Source organism: Camponotus floridanus, unplaced genomic scaffold, assembly GCF_003227725.1.
Source record: "Camponotus floridanus strain SB8 unplaced genomic scaffold, Cflo_v7.5 scaffold89, whole genome shotgun sequence".
NCBI lineage: Eukaryota > Metazoa > Arthropoda > Insecta > Hymenoptera > Formicidae > Camponotus > Camponotus floridanus.
In genome coordinates this window covers 278933-299653 of record NW_020229859.1, presented here as the reverse complement: position 1 = coordinate 299653, position 20721 = coordinate 278933, and the positions used below count along the sequence as shown (strand labels likewise).

General features: G+C 32.2%; 2 protein-coding genes across 4 annotated transcripts; one reads left to right on the top strand and one right to left on the bottom strand.

Moving 5' to 3' along the window:
- The first annotated feature begins 5 nt into the window (after positions 1-5).
- Positions 6-20411, top strand: LOC105255895. Of its 3 annotated transcripts, none has more exons than XM_025414754.1 (6): positions 6-203; positions 16376-16875; positions 17251-17495; positions 17902-18463; positions 18727-18949; positions 19858-20411. In XM_025414754.1, the coding sequence occupies exons 1-6, from the start codon at positions 170-172 to the stop codon at positions 20022-20024; spliced, it is 1731 nt and encodes a 576-aa protein (XP_025270539.1). In that variant the 5' UTR covers positions 6-169; the 3' UTR covers positions 20025-20411. The 3 variants fall into 3 exon arrangements, with proteins under 3 accessions (XP_025270539.1, XP_011263732.1, XP_025270540.1); XM_011265430.3 differs by lacking the exon at positions 6-203 and adding an exon at positions 15722-15914; XM_025414755.1 differs by lacking the exon at positions 6-203 and adding an exon at positions 15726-15877.
- Positions 9307-11338, bottom strand: LOC105255911. The gene is made up of 4 exons (XM_025414759.1): positions 10142-11338; positions 9920-10018; positions 9670-9855; positions 9307-9575 (listed from the first exon to the last, which is right to left on the bottom strand). Exons 1-4 carry the CDS (start codon positions 11038-11040, stop codon positions 9488-9490), a joined length of 1272 nt encoding a protein of 423 aa, XP_025270544.1. The 5' UTR covers positions 11041-11338; the 3' UTR covers positions 9307-9487.
- Positions 20412-20721: the final 310 nt, after the last annotated feature.

Here is a 20721-nt window from a genome sequence, read left to right as displayed (position 1 = left end):
ACTCGCTCAACCAGCGACCGACCGACGTAGGAGCGAGGCTTCTCTCCGACCTACTTCTCGCGCCCGTCTTCGCCTTCTTCCATCGTGGTGGCACGAGACGAGTCTTCGCACAAACCCTTCCGCGAGAGCAAGACCTTTTTCGATTTGTTAAATAATCCCGAGATCAAAAATGCATCCGGAAATGGATACAACATCTGTAACAGGTATTAATTAATATAAATTTATTAATTGATTTCATTCTTTCGGCATAAATCGCCTCTCTCTCTCTCTCTCTCTCTCTCTCTCTCTCTCTCTCTCTCTCTCTCTCTCTCTCTTCCACTTCTTATAATTTATTTGAAGAAAATAAATTATTGATAAAATGAAAAAAAAATGTATATATATATAATTTATAATTTAAGTATAATATTAATAAAACGAATATTAATAAAATGTTGTGACTAATAAAAAGCTATTTTCTTTTCAGGAGATTTGTTTGTTTAGAAGTTTGGATTATTAATTGTTTGAGGGATTTTTTGTATTTTAAAAATATGGAAGGAAGAAACTGGTATTTTTAATTTGCAGTATTTATGTATATGCAAATTTTTCAATTTAAATGTCAAATATACTACTTGTCAACAAGAAAATTCTCATGCGGTAATTTTTTTGAGAGAGAACCATATTTATATAAAATAATGAAAATATATTATTAATCAAATAAATGAAGAGAGAAAGAGAGAAAGAGAGAGAAAGAGAAAGAAGAGCAACATTATTGTATGCAAAAGCATGTCATTCGAGAAATAAAAAAAGCTCATTCACATGTTACTTTGTAAATGTATGCAACTTTTATTTGTACCGTGACAAATTTAATTTGTAAAAATGATGCGATACTTCCGTTTGTTCCAATTACTCGGCCGTTGAAAAAAAAATTTACACATTCAGGACGATGTTTGGACCGCGTCATTACATCTTTATCTCCAATATTTCTTCTCCTCTAAATACTTTCTCGGTACTCATATATTTCGCGCTTCATTTCTCAACTTTGCACCGCTTTCATTTCGTGCTCTTGAACTTGTCGAGTTCACCAATAACAGATTTCAAGATACAAGATTTCTAATACAAGATTTCATATAACGTACGGTATGTATTTATAGTCTATAAATTTTTATAATTTTTATAAATGTTTTTTGTGAAATTATGAGTTTGTATAGTTTCAAATTTTTATCTTTTAATTCTCTCAAATATTTCAATTCTTAATTTACAATTCTTGGGATCCTAATTTTCGGTTTCTACATGGAAGAGTATAGAACACCATAGCATTTTTATTTTAAACTCTTAATATATATATACGAATAAAACAATAACCGCATTTTTCAGTCACTGTTACTTTTGACCTAATCATTGAACCTAATCATCCAACACACAACTTTCAATTTCTATGTAAAATAAATACTATTTATAATTATAATTAGCTTCTTTTCGTGGAATTATCTTCAAAAAAAAATTATTTTTATTAAAATTTATCTTCCAAGAAAATTATTTTCTTTTCATGTACGGATTAAAGAAATCTCATGTAAAATAATTGCTCTTTTCCGGTATATTTAAAATAATTCATCAGACAAGCCGTAAAACAGTATACATTTATTATCTTCTGAGTCCCATTGTTCGCATGCGACATACCTGTAAAATGAGTTTTAATTATCGCACATACAGATTCTTATCTTAAATTCCAGAGACGTGCGAAACTTCATCGATGGTTTGCAGCCGGTTTAATTTTCAAGTTCACGAACGACAGGGCCGGTTCGAAACGAACCGGAAGAGGCGTATTTCTTCGTGAGAGGCCGCGGCGAGTTCAGAGACCCGCCAGTGAAAGTCGATCGGTTAAATGACGCCGATGCACACCTGTGTGTAATGTTCCTATTCTGCCCGCAAGGCACTATGTATTTCCTCTTCGATGAAATCTCTTTGATCTCTTTCGCTTTAAATCGATAATCGATTCTATATAGTTGTGGTCATAATACATAAGTTCTTAAAATACTTTTATACATGTGTGTCAGATCGAAACATTATTGTTCATATTTCTTTATAAAACCTATCGTTTCTATGCATCCTTTCTTTTTACAAAATAGTTAAAGTTTTTCTTATGAAAATATCGTCTGGATTAAAGTGGGAAAAAGGGGGACACACAAAATGTAATAAATTGTCGAAAAGCTTCAAAACAATTTGCGATTATGATATATATATATGTAGAAATATTTTTAAAAATCTGAAACATATATGTATTATTTAAAATAAATTTCATAGAACCCAAGAATCTAGAAATACGAATATTTAAAAAACTTGACTTTCACTTTTTGTGGATTCTGAGCAAGCAGTGACGGAAGTATCTCTCAGAATAAATAAATATTTCCTGTATCACCTGATTAACTATTGAATATTAGAATTAAGAAATACAAATATAAAAGTAAGAAATACAAATATATAAGTAAGAAATATAAATATATAAGTAAAATAAGATTAACATGTGAATATTTGAAAGCAACAGGATGTTTAATGGTAAATAAAACGAAAAAACAAAGTATTTTAAACCAAATAAGTATTTTTTTATATTTAATTCTGATTCATGACACAAAGTAATATTTAATAAATGTAATATTTGATTCAGAAGTATATATATTTATATCATTTTGTATAACAAAATAAACTTTTTTCAAATTAACTCTTCAGAATAAGATTTCTTAATATTTGATATTAAAGTAGACAAATATATAATACAATAAAATTTAATAAAGTTTTCAAAAGATTCGAATCTTTTAATTTCTCACGTTAGCTTGTGAATACTATTACCGCGAGTAATATAGATCAGTAGGTAAGTGTGGCCCGTAGTAACGCGTAAATGCGAAGAGAAAGAGAGAAATTGCAGTCCTCTTGAATGCAATACGTGACTAATACGGCGTATTATCGCAGCTCGCTCATTTATCGCGGTCGAATAAATCGCGTACATTGATTGCACTACCGTCAATCTTGAATTTCATCTACTTTTAAAAATTACAATCATCAATTAATGATTTAGCATAAATCAATATTATTTATTCAATGATATTGCAAACGAAAGTGCAATTTTTTGTTCAATCAGTCTTCAAGAAAATGTAATTTAAATGAATAACTATAAATAAACATGTCCATTTAATAAAGATTACGATAGATTTGGCAGCCCTGATTTACATATTTCCTTCGATGTTATTGTTTTAGTATCTCTCAGCAGGTGGGACATTCATCTAATTACGAGGAGAGAAGTCTTGGACATGGTCCACGGGCGTATACGAATCGCGTAACGAGTTTCTCTTCTCAGAAGGGTCAACATCCTGCTTTTAGCACGTCTCTTATGACGATCTACTGCAAACATTTAGAAGTACATTAGAAGTACGAGAGCTAATTGAGTCCCTTTTGAGAAGCAAAGCGGTTCCGCTTAAATTCATTCTTGTCTGACGGCTCATCAACTGATGGACGTACCACTTTCTTCGCGTCAGCTACCGGCGCCGCTAATTAACTCCTTTAAAATTCTGTTTCATGTATTACAAGAGCTCTTTGTATGTTATAAAACTATTATTGACAGTTCTGCAGAATCGACAGATAACAATTTAATATTATGAACAAAATTAATTGCTTAAATTCGATTGTCTATTCATACTTTTCACATAAGCTTGTAACTTTTTAAATTAGTAAAATTGATTATTTATATAATAACAAATAATTATGACAATTGTATGTATAACTGTAAAAATGAAAGAAATTAATTTAAATAATAGAGAGAGGGAGAAAGAAAAGACATAATAATAAGATATATACTATATATGTACTAAAACAAAGAAATAACAATAAAGATTTCTTAATAATCATAACAAGAAATTAATAAAAAATTATTCATGAATTTCTTGTCTAAATCTTTAGTTTTTGTGTATAAGTAACTTTATAAAATTTGGGAAAAATTAGGTAGGAAGCTAAAATGTTCTCTAAAATGGCTGTATAAAATATAATGTACCTAATGAATATTAAAATGTATTAATTAGTAACGACTTTTATTTAAAAATTCGCAAGTAGTTCTTTATTTTGGATTTTGATGAATTTTAATGTGTCCTCAAAACACATATTAGTCGCAAAAAAATTATAAAATAGTTTAGCTGTTTTTTTTTTAAGTATAATTTCGACGAAATAAAGAAAACTATATAAAGAAAACTATGAAAAAAATTCTCTCCCTAAATATTTTCATACTTTTAAACTATGCAAATATTTTCAAAGTTGTAAAAATTTATGTAAAAAATATATACATTATAAAATATACAAAAATATGCATTATAAAATGTAATAAAATATAACATTTATAATATTATTTAAAAAATAATATTATAAAATAATATTTGATATTGAATTGATTGATTTCAAATATTTGATTTAAAAAATAATATGAAATAATATTTGATAATTTTATACTAATAACAACACACAATCTTTTCAAATAATTATATAATATATTATATTCACATATAAAAAATAAAATATTTTGATAAAAATAGGCATATACATATTTATGTGTTTTGGTAAAATAAAATTTATTGATATAAAATTTAAAAAATTGATATATGTAATAGAAATTAAATTTAGATTCTTTAGTTTCATTCAGAATAAAATGCCGTTAAGAATAAAATTCAACTACTTTACAAATTTCTTATAGTCAATTAATTACTTTCTACACAATGAAATATTTAAATAACGGACGTTTCTTTTTCTCTTTCTCTCCCTCTTTCTCTCTCTCTCTCTCTCTCTCTCTCTCTTTCTCTTTCTCTTTCTTTGCAATTTATTGATCAGAATGTATCATACAGATGTTTCTTTCAACTCCCGCGTCCTCGAAATCAGGCTATGTTCGCATTTGACGAGATCATTTGACATTAAGATCACGTTGGCATTATTTACATATATGTATATCCTAATGCACGATGCACACGAAGGTCTTGTTTGCGACATTTGCAATATCGTTCGGCATCTTCAAACATACTCGTTTCCCTTGACACACCTCAAAGATGAATCCACGCATTGTCGCGGACATCCTACATACACCTACGTATCACATATTATTAGCAATTTCTGATGATTACTATAAGTGATAGAAGAGAAATATTTTTATTTTATATTTGATAGAGATTTTAATCTCCTAAATTAGAAAAAAATCTATTCTTAAAAGGATTAAAAAACATTATCTCTTCGCTTGTAAACATCGAATTAGTCGTATATAGCTTGCAGAAAAAAATCAAATAGCTCTCTCTCTATATCAAGAATCATTGATCTTTATGCACGATTTAAATCAGCTTGCCATCCGCATACATTGCGATATGCGCTTTCACAGCCACATTACTTCCGCCGTGGTGAAACTTATATTGAAAGAGCTCTGTGCATCGAGTTTAGAGCTATTGTCGTTTTGATTATATTTAATGATTGCACTTAACGCCACAAGGAAAGCGAGAAATGTTGACGAAGATTTTTGCAATCGCATAATATTGTATAATATTTTATTTTCTATCCGCAATAATGTCATAAAGTGAACAAGTGTAAAATCGTGAAAGCTGAATATGAAAATGTAAGAGAAAATGTACACAATAACATCAGATTATGTATTGTTAGCACTCAATATTTTGCAGAAGTGAAGTCAGATCTGATGTTACTTAATGTTAGGAATCGAGAGGTTCTAACGAATCAAAGTGAAGCAATAAATGTAACTTTATTTATCGTAACTTTATAATTGTAAATAGATTTAACATTAGTATAAAATTTTATTTTGGCTCTTCGTTTGTTTAAAATTAAAGCATTTTCGGCAAACTTTCAAATTTTTCTCTCATCTACTTTATTAATTAAATTTTTCTATGAATTAAATTAAGTTAAATTAATTAAATTACCGATTGAATATAATTATTGATTAAACTTTCCTCTGAAGATAAAATCAAAAGTTTTTAATAGAGATTTATCGCCCTCTTAGCTGACCTCCCGGAATACTTTATAAACGGAAATGCACTTGCATTAAGCATGACAAATCGTTGTCGCATAATTACAGCTGAGTCGCCATCGCTGCGCGACGACATAATTATTCTCGACTGTATGATTTAATTGTTCAGGGCAATCTCTCCACGTAGAGAGATCTCTCCGTTATCTAAAATTCACGGATAGGAATAGCATGGAATTTTTATATTACACAGCTGAGAGAAGATTATAGATTATAGATTCTAACATTATTAATATGTCAAAGATATTTCAAGTTTCAATATTCGCGTGATCTGTCAATAGTGCTATTGCAATATTTTCGCCGCGAGACACATGAAATAAACCTCTGATCTTTTCTTAAGCGAACCTTAATGGAGATTAAAGAAGTATACGTATAGTTGAAAGTTTTTTTTTTCTACACACACGATACCGTTAAAAGAAAGCTTGTTGTAGGGAAAAATCTTCACATCTGTTTGTCTTCCTCATTTATTTTTTGGAACGCGGAATTCTCGCCTCTTTATTATGCTTTAAAGGCGTTATGTCTCTTTGGCACAATTTTCTCAGAACGTAAAAAATGTCGAAGAAAACATCGCGAAATAATTTGTCGCAAATCATGTTCTTTCTAGCGTTTTATGAGCGATCTCGTTGCTCAACTATGCTTGAAACTATGCTTAATAATTCGCGACGCGTTCGGAAGTACAAGAATCAGCGCAAAATATAGCTTACTTTCGGTAATACAACTACGTGTTGACTTTCGAGTATCTCTGGCAGATCGAGACTCATCAATTTCCGCTAAAACTCGTTAATTGTCCTTGAAATTCTTACAATCCATCCGAAGACAATTTAATGTCCGCAAAAAATATTGAATTTCGCCTAACGAAGATGTTTTTTGGAATCTCGAATTTTCGATGGTAAAGGTGTAGCCAAGAATAAAGATGAATAATATTATCCAGGATTAGAATGCGTGGAATAAAACATAGCTAGATTTAAATGAGCTGTTAAACTTATAATAATACTGCTTCTAAGTCAGCAATGACTAACTTTAGACTTTCTATTATGATTTTCGTACACATAAGTGTGTTAATATAATTTAAAAATTCTTTAAATTTATTTTATCTTTATTATCTTTATTCCAAGAGAAAGAAAGAGAGAGAGAGCAGTATTAAAAATGCAAATAAAATAGTGGATACATATTGTATAATTTATATAAATATTTTTTTTTTAATTATTACATGTTTCTCAAATTTGGAAAATTTTTTCAATAAATAAATTAAATAAATTTATATAAATTATAATGAATACAAAAAGGGATGTTCATGTAATTGCGCGTAAGATATCTTATGATAAGTTTAGATATCTGTGAGTATAACATTTTTTTCTCACGATATTCAGAGAGGATGTCATTAATTGATTTGACTGGATCGACTGGTTATCAACGCAACTCGAAGCTTTCTTGCATTCCTGAAGTGAAAATGGAGAAGCGGTGGTTCGTTACGACCCGAAATCCAACTCCGGCATTCGTCTTTATTACGCTTGTTTCTCTCAATTGTCAATTATCTTTTTATCGGCTCTCATATGATATTTTATAAACAGATTTTTGCCGCAAATAATGACATTGACATAAAACAATGCTTCATAATTCATTTTGTTATTGACGTTTTTAGCGCCACTATAGATACTGCATCTCATTTACAAGGTATTATAAGTCATCGATTAGAGAATTTTAAAAGATATGAATAATATGAATAATAATGATAATTGTGCACGAAATAAAAGTGTTACGAGTAAAAGAACAATTACAAATATGTATTGTCATGTAGACAATTCATTTAAAAAATGTAATTGTTTTTCGTAATTAAATGTTTATCGTAATTAAATGTTGCAGTGTATAATTTTGCGCATTTCGTATACGATAAGTTTTATATTTGCGATATATATATATATATATATATATATATATATATATATACACGTGTAACTATATTAAATATTCTTTAAATACATAATTAAATGGATAAAAAAAAATAATAATCCCTAAAACTCTCTACTGTTGCTGTAATATTTTTTATGATAGATCCTTCAGTCAATTTATTATTCATTTCTCAGTAAAAATATTAGAATGAGTTACTATATTTATTAGAACTTCTAATTATTAGTATTATACAAAAAAATCAAACATTTTAGCAAAATTGAAATATCTTATTTTAAAATAATATCTTGATACATTCTTCATTTTTTTCTAATAAAATTAAATTTATACAAATATCTTACGGATAAAAACTTTTAGATTTTATACAATTATACGAAAAAAATTGATTTTTTACTTTTTGAAACTTGTGTCAACAGAAAGTTCTATATTATTTGCCGGTTTTTAATTGCTACTTGTCGCTAAATATTTCAATACTTTAGAGAAAATAAATTCCATATTAATTAAAAGAGATAGAGAAAGAGAAAAAGAGAGACAAACTGTAATTATTAAAATATGAAATATATATAAATATTAAGAGAATAAATAAAAGAGAGAGAGAGAGAGAGAATATCAGCCATTACATATTACATTTAAACATCGTTATATATTAACTCCTGTTACATTTAGCGTCGTTACACTTAGCCGTCAAATTATCCATTTTGTTTCGCCGACACCTTGTTAATTAAAAATTGCGGTACGCTTCATCGCCTCGATTTGATCGCGTGTAATTATTGTTGGCGCGTGTAACGTGTGTGCGGCGCGTGTGCGATAATTGGTCAGCTGCTTGCCCATCGTCAGAAAGTCCGTTGTGCATCCATAAATTCTCCGAACACACGTTCGCCGTAGAATAACGTCGACCTACTTATAAACTGACTACTTTCACTTGCGAGGACGAGGTAGGTACGGATGCACAGGCGGAACGTATTTCCGAATAACACACCTCTCTCCTCTCGGTATTTCATTCTTAAAAAAATCCAGTTTTTATCCTCATTTTCGTTATTTTTACAACTTTCGCGTCCTGTTGTTTGCTTACGCATAAAGACGATGTGGATGTGATTAATCGTGGTGATACACGCGTTAATATAAAAATCAGTTCTCATTTATTGACATTTTTCGTATTTTTATTGAGAATCACTAAATTACACAATGCATTGCATGCACGAAATTATGTGTTAATTATTGTGGAATAATTAAACAAAGAAGATATTAAATTTCTTGGATATATAATTTTGATGAGTGATGCGTAACTAATTTTTAATATACCGTAATGTCTCTCTTATTTAACTATATAATTATCTATTATATATAATTGATGTATTAATGTATTAATATATTATTACAACGATCATTATACGTATGTGATCGGATAATTATAACGTTTTTTGTACTCTTGCCATTTCATGCATAAAGTCACGAATTTGCATAACGTGTAAATATTAATGCCATAAATCAACGAATGCGAAATTGATCGCGTGTAGCTGTAAGTGGTTTTTCAGGCTTCCTAGACGATCATTAACAATCGATGGTCATGCAGTCCTTTTTTTTCACAGCGCTAAATATCTCACGAAGACCGTTTCTTTTTGCGATGTCATCCGCAGTCCTGTTAATTTGTAAAAAAAAGAAACATTTTTTCGCTTTATATTATTTTTACGAATATATTGATCAGCGATACGGAACTAAAATGGGTCATTTACCTAGTAGCCAAGTTCCACAGGACATTCTGCAGAATGTTGGATTGCGGCTCGTCGCCAGCCAGAATTAATTCGCAAATAGATCGATCTTCGCAGACGGTCGCTGATTGTTCGTCGAACGAGCGTGCCTGTTTGTGTTCGATCGGCAGGTCGGCGACCCGCAGTTTAGAGAGGACAATGCTCGGCTGGCTGGAACGAAATTTATTCATGATTAAAAAATATTAGCGAGTAGATGCAAGAAGAAGCGACTCACGTTGTCGTGTTGCTGATTTGCACAACCTTGGGCGCCAACGCGAATAGCAGACCCAGCGGCAATAAAGTTCCGATCAGATGAATGATCTTCTTCCAAGAACTGCAAATGATACATTTTGTTTTATATTTAGCATTCAATTTTTATGCAGAAGCCATTAGATATAAACATTGCTTAATCAATTTCTTAAAATATCCTATTTATTTGATCTCCTTAAAAACTCACCTTTTCATTTGCGGATGAGTCATCGAGTGTGGTTTTTCCATATATTGTATATCGTGATACTCGTCACCCGGTTGATAAAACGTGTACGGGAATTTGCGCTTCCTCGTGTAAGTAGATTGCTGAACAACCAAGACGCCGTTACTCTCGGGCTTTTTTATCATCTCGAGTGGGGCCTCTTGCATCGGCTGATGAGGGTTCTGATTTTGACTGGTGTAATAATTGATGACGTACGGAGGAGATCTTGAGAAATCGAAGTAAGCATCAGTCGATTGATGATCCGTCATCGCTTTGCCGAAGATCGTTGATGTGTCCTGCGGCTTCTTCAAGAAAACCGTTTGATCGAAGAATACATGTCCGACAGTGGGCTGTTCATGCGGCGACCCCGAAACGACCTCTGTAATCGCCTGTTGATCGTTGAAGGGATGATGGATACTCGATGGTATCTGAATATCATTTTGGAACTTAATTCTGCCCGATCGCGTCGCTTCATCCACCAGACTGGAAACACCTTGATTCTGCAAGACATCTTGGAATTGTTCATGTTGCGCATCTAGATGAACACTGTTCTCGAATCTCATGTGTTGCACGTTGTTGAAGGGATTTTTTCGACTCTTCGGCTGCTCGATCTCGCCTAAATGTATACTGGGTCTGAAGACGTTGGAATTGTTTTGAGAGAGAGTCTCGAAAACGATTGGCGATGTTAATTTTTGACTATTATTGGTGACTGGTGCAAGCGTTGTTGTTTCGTGACCCGAATACTGATCCCCTACGGGGGTTTCCTTAAAAGAGACTTTTTCGCATATTATTTCGGGTATCTCAGCAGTCTTCGCGCATGCAAACACAATGAGCAAAAGATGAAACAGCAGCAAGTGACGTTCGGAGATCTTATGCAACCGCATGTTTGTCGATTAAGTCAACGGTCAGTGCAAATGGAGTGGCGATGACGAGCGACTATTGAAGACAGCTGTTTCCATTGCGAAGAATCCGCAACTGAAGGATTCGGTACGACATACTGTGACTTTAACTCGCGAAGGCAAGAGTTACCTTAATGAGGGCACTAAAAAGCGTGAATGTGGGAATAGTGTGCCTTAATCATTGTCCGTACTCCAATTGTCGTCGACAAAATAAGTGTTGCGATGTTTAGTTCCAGCAAATTTCACGATGGTACGGTGCATTATGCCGTAAATGCACATTATCGCGGCGATGAGATAGATGTTTTCGAAAACAATTTCACATAAAATTAATTATTAATCAAAGAGGAAAAGAGATAATATATTTATTATTATTTCTCACTTCTGTTTTTCAATTTTATTTCTATTCTTTTTTATATTTATTATTTGTATACAGAAAAAAATAATATAGATTAATTACAATCGCGAGATCAAATTAAAGTCTCTGACTTTTATTTCATTAAATATTGTAGAAAGAAACAATTTATAAGCACAAATAATTCTGAAGTATTTATAAAATTATCCCTATAAGATTAACTTTTAAACTTTTTATCGAGATATACAATACATATGCAACATTTTATATATTTTATATATTTTTTATATATTTTATATATTTCACCCTTTTTATAAAAGAAGATTCAGATCGAATGAAAGCAAGTGAAACGTTTGATGGATTGCTAAATTGCGTAATTAAAATAGAAGACATTCCTTGCTTTAGAGATACTCGTTGAGTACAAGTGTAATGAGCGGAAGGGGTGAAAAGACTTTCTAAGCCAAGTTTTATCGCTGAGCGGTGAGAGTCTGACCCTGTTTCACGGCGAGGTCATTTCAATATGTTCTATATATGCATGCGAGACATCTTAGAACTTGTTTTACAAAACAGAGAAAAGTTTCATATAATCCATTTGTTAAACAATTATTCCTTCCTTTTAAATATTTTTTGTGTACTTGCTTCGACTTGTGTGTGCTCACTTGATTCACGTACAATAGAATTCGAATCTATGATCCATTATATAAAAATAAAAGCGATTGTTATCAGTGAGAGATGGCAATCAAACAAACAAGAGAATTTACACGAAACGTAAAAAATTCAATTTATTAAAAAATCATTTATTAAAAAAAAGTTTAATATAATAATAACTAATATAATAAAAATTTATTAATATAATATAATAATAATTTATTAATAAAAAAGTTTAATTTAATAAGAAACAATAATTAACTATTTCGATAATATAACTTGTTCTTTTTATAATTTTCCATTAAAAATTTTGTTATAATTATGCTTGTACATCAATTTCAGAATTCGTGTCATTTCCTTTGCTAGTTATATATCTACTTTTCTTGAAACTTTCTGTTATCGCACGAATTCTCAGGATCTAGGCTAGATTTCATCTAGGTACCCTTTTCACCCCTTCCACTTCTACCCATATCGTTCTCGCCATCATGACTCTCCCTCTGGTATGACCGACAATGAAAGTAGATGTTTGCCGCACTCGCGCGAACCATTCTTCCTTTTTTCCATTATCATCGTAGTCGTTTTCGCGGTTAGCTACGCGGTTAATCTAAACCGACCTAATTCCGGTTTTGAGTAGGCCACGTTAACCACGCCGTAACCGGCATTGGAAATAAGAAAAAATCCATCGCACATCTCTGCAATTCCGAAAATGCACGATCTTATCTACTTCACAATAAAAGAAAAAAATTGCTTTATACAATTATTAGTATTCTTAAAAAAAGATTTGCCATTATCGAATAATTGTTAAATAAAGTTACGAATTATTTTCTTTAAATATTTCAAAAAGCATATATTTTATTGCAAATTGAATTTTGTTTAATATACGTAAGTATATTATTTTAAATTGTTAACAAGCTTCAAGAGAAACGAAAAATCGAAATAAAAATATTTAAAATGATGCAACGTTTTGATGAGACACGTTTTATTAATTTTCTTTTAAAATGATAAGATAGTGATAGTGCACTACGAAAATTGAAGGAAACATGTAACCGCCGATAGAGAAATACGGGAAATGAAATCGTCTGTTTCTGGGTCGGCGCTGGGCAAAAAATTCTAGATCGGTGAAAATCTGGCAGAAGAATCGGAAGCTGCTCGTAAAACGGAAACTGTTAAGATGAATTTCACTCGCGCGACGAGCAAGAATCGTCATAAACGAGAAAGAGGTATGGGAGGGGACGGAAAGAAGAGGGGAAGGGGACACGAGGGATAAAAACGACGGAGGTTTCTGGGCCGCGAAAGCGCAAAAATCGGTAAACGACCGATTCTACGTTTGTTCGTCCGATACTCGATCCTCGCATCTGCATCGAAGAAGGTTAAATCGACAATTGTCGAAGCATGAAAATCAACGATGGCTTTCTTTGTCCTTTATGATGTCCTTAATTGTGCGGTCATTCAATCAGAAACTCCATTTCCTCTATGATTATAGTACGCGTGCATTTAATTTGATATGTATAATAGAGTGCAAATAAATATATGTTAAATAAGTAATTTTCTATTCACCATAAGAAATTAATTTTTAATTATATTATAATATAATATAATAATATATATAATATTATCTCTCAAATATACATATCAAATATATATATATATATATATATATATATATATATTTTTTTTTTGCAATTAATTGTAGCAAGTATATACATAATTATGATATAATTTAATTCAAGAAATAAAAAATCACTATAATTTATAATAAGATTATAGTAATATATCAATATTACTATCGAAGCGCGTTTTTATAATAAATAAAAGAAAAATATATATGAAATTATAATATCAAAAAGTCTGAAAAGGGAGAAAGTGAAAGGAATGTTTCTTTTAATATTTTATTCACAATTCTGTTGGAATCTTATCTCTCGGAAATTAACAAATAAAGTAAAGAATTGATCTCGAAAAGACTGAAACGACCCAAAAGTTCCTCCAGCACGTCCGATCGCTTTAAAGTAACCGAAACTACTCCAAAGTCGCACCTAGATGAGGCCACGAAGAGAGAGCATAACTCGTCGTCATCGCCATGGAACGTCAGTTTCTGCCATGTTTAAACGGTGAAAGTAGCTTTTTGACAAAACGTAAAATCCACGTGAAAATGACACTGTCACCCATCTGGATCTAGCCAGAGTCAGAGCGACGGACGCAGTTCGGTCGTCGTGTCGTCACCCGCTGATTGTCACGAGCGCGCTGTAATTAGCGCGTGACGAGCGGTCTAGGTCTGTTTTTCATCATTGTATTGCTTTTAGTTGTCACCTCCAGGCATTAGCCAGGAAAGGATGGCAATCAATGAATAATACATGAAAACTATTGGCGATTGACTCGATTTTCTCTGTCAATTACGGCTCTATTATATCTTCTTTACCCTCTTGATAACCGTTCGCGCTACTGACACGGCAAAAATAATCCCGGTGATTAAATCGTCGCGAGAATGGTTAAAAAACACAATTGTTTCGTCTCGTTCGAATGCATTCAGTCGTGTTTCAAGTTATCAGCTAGATTTCTGCGATGTTGTAAGTGTGTCTGATTAGAGATGCTGATAAGTGAGAAAGCGCATTGTAAATAACTTGTCGAAGTGATTGTTTTAACATACGGGCGGATCGATCGAGAGAATTCGTTTGTAACAATAATAGAGGTGTTCTGATAGGAGAAAACATAGGAATGATTGAGAAGTTTATCTGTGATCAAAATAAACTTGCCATTCGATGCCAGATTTTTAGAGCATTCAATATATGTTTGTGTAGTATTTTTAGAGTATATTTTAATACGTTATTATCATAAGTGCAATAGATTTGACTCGAGAAGTTCTCTCGAAAAATTATATAGATAACGATCATCGACTTATATGTGCAGTAAAATTCAATATATGTTTCATAAATCTAAGATCCTACAATTATACATGTAAATAAGAAAATATTTATCAATACCTAAGCATATCACAATATTTGAAATGTAAATAGAATTGAAACGATATTTCAACCTCGATTGGATTTTCCTTCTTCATTATTTTATACCAGTCATTCATTACTCGTTATTTTTACAGAAATGCATGGACAAAAGCAAAATATTCTAAAGTAAATAAATAAATCTTTGAGTAAAAATAGAAAGAGAGGAAATATTTTGCATCCACTTGATATCTACATGAAGCTTAGGAAAGCGAACACTTTAGAAACCGCTATCTTAGTACCGTATAACATCCAACAGTACCTCGCGCAAAAATATAAGCATCATTCACTTGTCGGAGACCCGTGATGGGCTCATCGATCATCGATCGTAGACGATGACCTCGCCTCCTATTGTGTCCATTGTATTCCAAGAACGTTATCCAAGAGGAAAGACCTCTGAGGAACTATTCTGAGGCAAGAGAGAAAGAAAGAGAGAGAGAGAAACCGCGTCGATGGAGAAAAAGAGAGAGAGAGAGAGAGTCCCCGCCTGGGTGAGAAGGAGAGACAATCCGGCGCCCGTTCTCCGAGTTGACCAAGTCGAGAAGTAAGGAACAGTGCATAACAGCAGGCCGCGAAGATCGGAGGAAGATGCAAAATGGACCAAGCATCGACCAAGTGGGGATCTGGATTAAAAGCAAACGAGGGCAACGTCTCGGCAACAGAGCCATCTCGGACCTTGAGGAGTCGAGGCCGCGCTATCTCCACACTTCCGCTTTTCCGTTCGCATTCGTCGTAACTCGTCGTAGTTCTGTCGTTGTTGCCGGCGCGGTTGGTTCCCTGTAACGGGTCTCCGGAAGCAACAAGTGGCGCGGACCTCGTTGTTCATGTAATTAAAGACGATTCGGACGACTAATATCAACACGGTCAGTGCGACGCATTGTGAACGCGAATTATTCTCTATCGATGCTTATCACGATAAAGAGTAGAATCGAATAGAATTGAACAGACGATGAGGAATTAGGGAGTGGAGCCGAAAAATGACAGTGATTTTGACAAAAATAGCAATTTTCAACTATTTCCTTAGGATCCAGTTCGCTTAAATCGTTTCGTCCCCCTATTAGTCTCTCTATTTTTAATTATCAGACATTTTATTAAATATTCCTTTTTCCGTTCTTTTATAATTTTTATAATTATTAATACGCAGGATATATTACTTTTCTTTTTAATTAAAGATAAGGTCTTGCAAACTGCGTAAACAAAAATAAAATTAGCATATTATATTGTACAATAAATTATAAAAAAAATTATTAGAATGACTGATAAAAATGGAGATTTTTAATAAAATTCTGTACGATGTACGAAATAAAAAATCTTCGTGTTTTAGAGATGACGCCGACAGGAGCGCTTTATCTGCTCCTGACGATCTTGACGATCTTAGATGGATCGAAATGCAACACGAGATACTTCGTAAAAATGAGGACGAATGCATCCGACATGTTTAAAACGAAAGCCGAAAATCTACGGATTCTTCAAGATCCGATAGCGATCACGCCGAATTCCCTGTACGATAATGAAGAAAACGAGCATCAAGTCGAGGACGAGAGAATGACTAAGGAAATATCGAATGATCAATTTAATCGGAGAAATTCCTTCGTCGAGACTTCGACTTTCAATCCAGATGTACTCAACAAGTTTCTCGAGGAATACGCGAACAAAATAAAGAGCACTACCGAGAAGAGTTTCAAGTATCCTTTCAGAATCGTAAAACCACCTGCAGAGCCGCTTGTCCTCGAAATCGACAACGAAACCGTCGAGACCACAACCAGCGAAGAGGATGAAAAATTTGATCAGAATTCAAGTACTATTTCAGAAGAGAATGATGCGGTAAGACAGAAATAATAGTAATATAAGTTCTAAGTTAAAATAATAATCTATAATAATTTATATTTTATTTTTTCCACGAGAACTTGAATATGAAATAAATTTTATAAAGAAGAGTACTAGCATAAAGATATAATAATATTCTAATTCAAAAGTTCCATTATAATTTGCATTTTTCCCTGAGGATATATTAATTAAAAATAATGCAAAAATAATAGTGTGTAATACACGATTAGTAAATTTACATGTTTATAAAGTACATTTATATCAAATATAAATATAAATATCATTTTTAATGTGTGATATGTAATTTATCACTGCGTAATAAAATATACGTTGATGAATTTCCGTTGATGAATTGTCTCTCCCGACTCTTAGTTAAGCGAGGCACTGAACGACACTGTGAAGAGGAACAAATATTACGGTACAAATACTTATGAGGACAGGAATGGCTGGGTGACGTTAGAAGCAATTCCATGGTCTAAGAGCAAAATTTCCAAGTGGCAGGCCAATCCCAGCACTCAACGACCTTGGCCAGAGATAAAACCGTGGGATAAACCGAGCATGAAACCATGGGCCAGTGACTATACCATCAGACCCACTTATGAAAACAACAAACCGTGGTAAGTACCGCAACCGTCAATTTTCCTTTCACTATACGATGCTACATACAAGTTTGAAAATAGGTTTCGTGCTCATTACGAGAGATATATACTATTAGCATATTTACGTAGCCAATTGAAACTTTCTTGTTCGCGAGTTTAAAGTTTATCGATATTTTCTTTAACAATACAATAATGTATCCAGAAATATATCAAAAAAATCTCGTAGATTATTCATTTTTCACTTGTGCGGTTTAATTCTTATTTACACAGAAATTTGTATAAAAATAAAATGCAGATTAATTTTTAACAAATTATCAAAAATAATCTTTAAAGAGAAAAAAGACATCTAATTAAATATCTACTTTTTTACATGTCGAAATATTTTTTGATAGAATAAATTTCTAATAAGTGATCGAATTTTTAGGTACGACAAGTCGAAACCCAATTGGTCCGATAACAATGAGAACCCGTATCAGAAACCGATTTCCCGTCCTTCTTATCATTCCGGCGACGTGGCACAAAAGTGGCCATCAGAGAAACCGTATTGGAACAAGCACGAAACTCATCGTCCAAATAGCGACATCATCACGGACGATAGACCTGCCAACTTCCCCAACACTTGGTCCAGGCCTCAGACGACTTCGTATCAGCTTATCGACAAGTACACGGAGAAGGATCAATCAGGAGACGGGAGCGAATGGCACGATTACTCATCTAAATATGATCAAAATCGACCCACCATAATCACCGAGAGACCAAACTTCTCGCATTATCAATACGTGAATAATCATCCACCGAATCATCCGGCGAGCGGTGATGGTCAGTGGATCCTTCTGTCAACGAACCGCGGATATTCCAAGTCGAGACAGAGATCAATCAAGATCGATACGGTAAACACTCCGGAGGCACTCCAGGCGGTCAACACGACGAATCGCGGGAATAAACAAAACAGGCCTGCACTACCCGTGATAACTTCAAAACGTCAGGTTAGGCTAGATGATTAAAGAGATGGAGTAAAATTTATTCTAATTTAATGTTCTAATTTAGATTTAAATATCTTGTGTGTCCCTTTTTTTTACATGAATCATCTTCTAAAATTGGTAAATCGACATTAATCAAGGTTCATAGAAAATTGGGATCAGTATTCAACATATCAACATATAATTTTGCGACGTTAATTATTATTGATTCGGATTCATTAATAAAAATATTATTTAGATAGCTGCTTTATGAAAAATCGTTTACCTAGGTCAGATTGACGGTGTTGCCGTCGATCAACGGCACGAACACGACGACGTCTCACGGAGGTCTTCTGGAAGTCGAGAAGACGTTCAAGAGCGTCGACCAGAGTCGCAAGGAATACGAGATGGGAAAATTGACGACCGAACCAAGTATCCCGAACAAAAGACCGATCAGGCACACTTTGAGCGGACAACCGTCCAGTTCGGCAGTCCTGGCAGCCGTCGGCGCAGGTATAGCTGTAATAAATTATAAATTATAAAATATATGTATATACTTGACAGATTTATATTTAAGTTGACATAATAAATTTAAGTGGAATATATTGAAATTCTTTGATGTTTAAAAAGAGAGTTTGCAAACATATTAAATAATTAATAAATGTTAATTTAATGGTATGAAAAGTATATTGATGTAAAATTGTAAGAGATAATGTTGTAATTTCTCTTATAAAGTCTCTAAAATAATTGCTAATATTTATATTTTCTTAATATAATAATATAAAAGTTAATTAGATTCTATCTTTTTATCCTTGTGAATTTTTTTTGAGCTATACCATAAAATCTATTACCATAAAGTTTCGTCATAAATTATACATTATATTTATTATGTCAACGGCAATCTATTAATAAAAGTAAAGATTAAATTTATATAATGCATATTTTAAATTTAAATCTTAATATACAGAGTGTCATAGATTTTTTGTGACATCATTTAATGATAGAAATTATCTAGAAACGCAAATATAAAAATGTCGAGATTATAATAGTATTGAAATAAGCAGTATTTAAAATTGCTTAGATTTCACATGGTAAATCATGCAATAATACAATAGAAGATCTCCCAAATCTTAATTTTATTCTCAACATTGATTTAATTTTGTATGTATCATTATTTTGTATGTATCATTATTAGAAAAAAATTTCTTTGTGGCTCATCCATATCTAACTTTGTCTTGCAAAACTTTTCATTAATAAATATTACGAAAAATCTAAAACATTTTGCATCATTGTTTAATTTAACTTATTTTTATTTATTTAATTTAACTTATTTTTTATTAGTTTAATTTAACTTATTATATAATATATATAAATTGTTATACCTGTATGTTATACCTGTATGTTATACCTGTATACAACAGGTATGTTGCCGGCGACAATGGCAATGATGATACCGATGATGCTGGGCCGCCGAAAGAGAGATTTAAGACTGATGAATGGCTTCAGCAAATCCTACGATCTCCAAATGAATCTGCGTAAACTCGCGAGAGAATACAACACCCAAGAAAGAAGACCAATAGGACTGTAGATATTAAGGTAGAACAGGACTACTCGTTCAACATTTAAAAAATATTCATTAAATGCAAAATGATACGAAATGCAAAAGGTAGAGAATGAAACGCGACATGTATAAATCACGCTGAAGTTTCAAATGCGGAACAAAACATTAGAAATCTAAAAATAAAGCGATTGAATGAATAATTGGCCTATAAATTTGGTGCATTTTTGCGCTAATTATTCAGCTAGAATTTAAATAAAAATAGTTTCAACATGTATATGAGATTTAAAGTTAAGCATATATATACATAAATTTTGCAGACTATTTCTCGAGATATCGTATTAATCAGTTATGCTATAGATGTTTTAATAATGAATAATCGATACTTCTGTGCTTAAACAAGCAGCGTATAAATACGATCGATTTAAGAACTTCTATTGATGTTCTAATAGAAACAGCAGTGAATAGAGGAACGCGAAAACTATAAAGAAATTTCCGCATGTTTTTTGCTTTGCTCTCATATTTTGCTACTCCGCCTTGAATCACCATTTATAAATTATGTTTAATTGACAGTAGATGGTTTTATAAAAAATGGATTTTATAAAAAAGGAAAAACATAATTCATTTCGACATTTATCTATTCATGAATATTTATTATTCTATTCTAAGTTCGAGCAGACATCGTCTACGGCAGATATAAATTTGTAATTTATTTCGCTAATACATG